Source organism: Monoraphidium neglectum (assembly GCF_000611645.1).
Source record: "Monoraphidium neglectum strain SAG 48.87 unplaced genomic scaffold scaffold04372, whole genome shotgun sequence".
Lineage (NCBI taxonomy): Eukaryota > Viridiplantae > Chlorophyta > Chlorophyceae > Sphaeropleales > Selenastraceae > Monoraphidium > Monoraphidium neglectum.
In genome coordinates this window covers 2,662-5,395 of record NW_014009257.1, presented here as the reverse complement: position 1 = coordinate 5,395, position 2,734 = coordinate 2,662, and the positions used below count along the sequence as shown (strand labels likewise).

The 2,734-nt window shown below is 70.1% G+C and overlaps 2 protein-coding genes across 2 annotated transcripts in view; one reads left to right on the top strand and one right to left on the bottom strand.

Moving 5' to 3' along the window:
* Positions 1 to 97: 97 nt before the first annotated feature.
* MNEG_14274 (hypothetical protein) lies at positions 98 to 1,293 on the top strand (the record flags this gene model as incomplete). Its single annotated transcript, XM_014037255.1, has 2 exons — positions 98 to 154; positions 349 to 1,293. The coding sequence occupies 2 exons, from the start codon at positions 98 to 100 to the stop codon at positions 1,291 to 1,293; spliced, it is 1,002 nt and encodes a 333-aa protein (XP_013892709.1).
* A 1,425-nt stretch (positions 1,294 to 2,718) lies between these two features.
* The window catches only part of MNEG_14273 (hypothetical protein), a gene marked incomplete at both ends in the record, with an annotated part of 2,515 nt that continues 2,499 nt past the window's right edge, over positions 2,719 to 2,734 (bottom strand). The window contains one exon of the mRNA XM_014037254.1: positions 2,719 to 2,727. Within this exon, the coding sequence (XP_013892708.1) occupies positions 2,719 to 2,727 (9 nt within the window). The remainder of the gene's footprint in view (positions 2,728 to 2,734) is intronic.

Here is a 2,734-nt window from a genome sequence, read left to right as displayed (position 1 = left end):
GGACGCCGACGCCGCGCGGGCGGCGCTGGCGGCGGCTGCCGCCGAGCTGGCGAGCGCGCGGGAGGGGCTGGCGCGGGCGGAGGCGGCGGCGGCGGAGATGGCGGCGGCGGCCGCTGCGCTGCAATCGGAGCGGGACGCGGCCGGCGAGCGAGCGGTGAGCGGCGCGGCCGAGCCGAGTCACGGGCTGACTCTCGAGGCCCTAGCCATGCAGGATGAAGTCAAAAAGGTTCTGCATTGCAACACAGACGCGCCGCTGAAAATGTTGGCTGTTTGATATCCAGATGCATGCCTCATACATGTCAGTTTGCCTTGAGATGTGCTGACATCATCCGACCCCGCACATCGCAGGACGCGAACGCCGCAGAGGCGTCCCGGCTGTCGCAGCTCCTGCAGGAGACCCAGCAGGCGCAGCAGCAGCAGCAGGCACAGCAGAAGCAGGCGCAGCAGCCGACCCCCTCGCAGCAGGAGCAGCGCGCCCAGAGATCGGGAGAGAACGGCGCCGGCTCTAGAATTGCCTCACCGGCACGCACTAGGCCCGCCGGTGCCAGCGGTAGCCCTGCCCCTGAGACGTCCGCCCCCTCGGCGGCCCTGGCAGCCGCCTCGCCCGCAGCCATCGCTGACGCAAGGGATGGCGCGGGCAGTGCCGGGGACAGCGCTCAAGAGGCGGGCGGCGGGGACCCTGCCCAGGCGTGGCAGGCGTACGTGGACCGCTACCTGCTGACTGACCTGGGCCCCGGCGTCCCCCGCCTCCGCCATGCCGCCATCGTCGGCGCCAGCAGCGGCGTGTGGGCCTCCGACCCGGCGTTCCCGGCCATCACGCCGCCAGAGGCGCGCGCGGTCGAGGCGCTGCTCGCGGCGGCGGCGGCGGAAGCCGGCGGCCGGCCGGCCGCGACAGGCAAGGCGCCCGGCGGCGGTGGCGGCGGTCCTTTTGGGGGGCTTCAGTTGCTGGGCGCATCCAAGGCGGCGGCGTCCAAGGCGGACGGCGAGCCACCCTCGGAAATCACGATCGCCGGCAAGCCGTACGAGGTCGTGTCGCGCAGCGGCGGCGGCGGCAAGGACGTCGCCAGCGGCAGTGGCGGGGGCGGCTCACTGCTGTGTCGCGCCAAGGGGGGTTTCATGGGGATGGGTGCGCAGGGCGGCCTGGCGATCGCGGCCACAGGCGGCCGCGGCGGGGCGGGAGACACCGTGTTCGTGGTCGGGGCGTGGGAGCGCGCGGCGTCGGGGGCGGAGGAGGGCGTGTACGCCGAGGCGGTGGCCCGGCTCGCCGCGGCGCTGGCTGCCTACGGGTACTGATGATGACGTCATGGTGACACAGCTACAGGCGCAGCGCGGCTGCCACGCCATGGCGCACAACTGCTGTACAATCATCCTGCACACGATTTTGTCTGCGACGTGCGGCCACCCACAAACCCAACCTTGTGTCACTTGCGCAGTTGCCGTTGGCTGCACCCTTGGTGAATGATCTAGCGCTGCAGCCATTACAGTACCAGTGCCGACCTAGCTACAACAGCAACAGTCGCCCAGAGCTTGTCTGCAGTCCTCGCACCGCGAGCTGCGGCCCGTGCTGCGGCGACCGCGGTTGGCTGACAGCCACCGCGGCGACCGCCAACAACGGGCGGCGCTGCGGGCTGACAAAACGGATTTGATGCATGCTGCTGAGTGAAAAAGGAAGGGGTTTGGGCGCCATCGCCAGCCAAAGGGTCAAGGGAAGTTTTTCGATGCACATCACACCCTGTGCCCATGTAACCCTATCAATGTGAGCAGGTCAAAATCCAAACGCTGCGCGAGCAGCGCTGGAGGGGCGATGGCCCTCTAGTGTGTCTCACGCCGTCGCCAAAATGTGAGAGCAGCCAGCGGGCCCCCGGGGCCTGGCGCGGCAGGGCGGCTGCGCCTGGGGCCGCCAGGCGGCAGGGGGCGGCAGCTCTGCCTGTCCAGCAACGCCGCGCCTCAGCTGACCAGCGGCGCCGCCGGATGCGCTCGCTTCAACCGCATCGCCCTCGCACGGCCGCAGATCGGCAGCGCAGGGATGGCCCCGGTTTTGCAGGCAGCAGGGCCAGGTGCCCCCTCCAATGAATAGGCGCCGCCGCAACCCCCGCCGAGTCCAGTGCCAACGAATGCGCTCCAAGGGGCTGGGCTCCGGATATGCCCCTGATGCCGGGCACTTACGAGGCGGGGGGGGGTGGGGGTGTCTGGGGGCGAGCTGTGCGGGCTTGCTTTGAACAGGGGAAGGGGCCGCATAAGAGCACAGGGGTGGTGGTGCCCTGAGAGACGGGCCCCCAGCACGCTGGTGGCGGGGGATAAGGTCACGGGGCTGGCGGCAGGGTCGGCCGGTGCGCGAGGGGATCAATCGCCTGCATTGCAGGCTGGAGGGCGGGAACAAGCGCAGAGGCGCGCGCGCACAAGGGCGCGGGCAAGAAGGCCAGGTGGAACCAAATGGTCGGGGGCGCAGGGCCGCTGACAAGAACAGGAAACAAAGCACGAGTGGGCGCTGCCGCGCCGCATTGACAACGCCTGCTCATCAGGCCGCAATGCAGGTAGCAACAGTGCACCACCGCTCCAGGCGCATGTCCTGTCCCGTGAGAGTGGGCCTGTGGGGACGTGCTGGCGCCATGAGGCTTCGATCAAAGACAGAAGAGGCCGGCCAGAGGCAGCCCAGAACGGCAGCCCCCCTGACAGCCACGCGCCGTCGGCACCCCTCCCGCGCATCGCGAGCGCCCCTTAGGCGCGCTGCGGC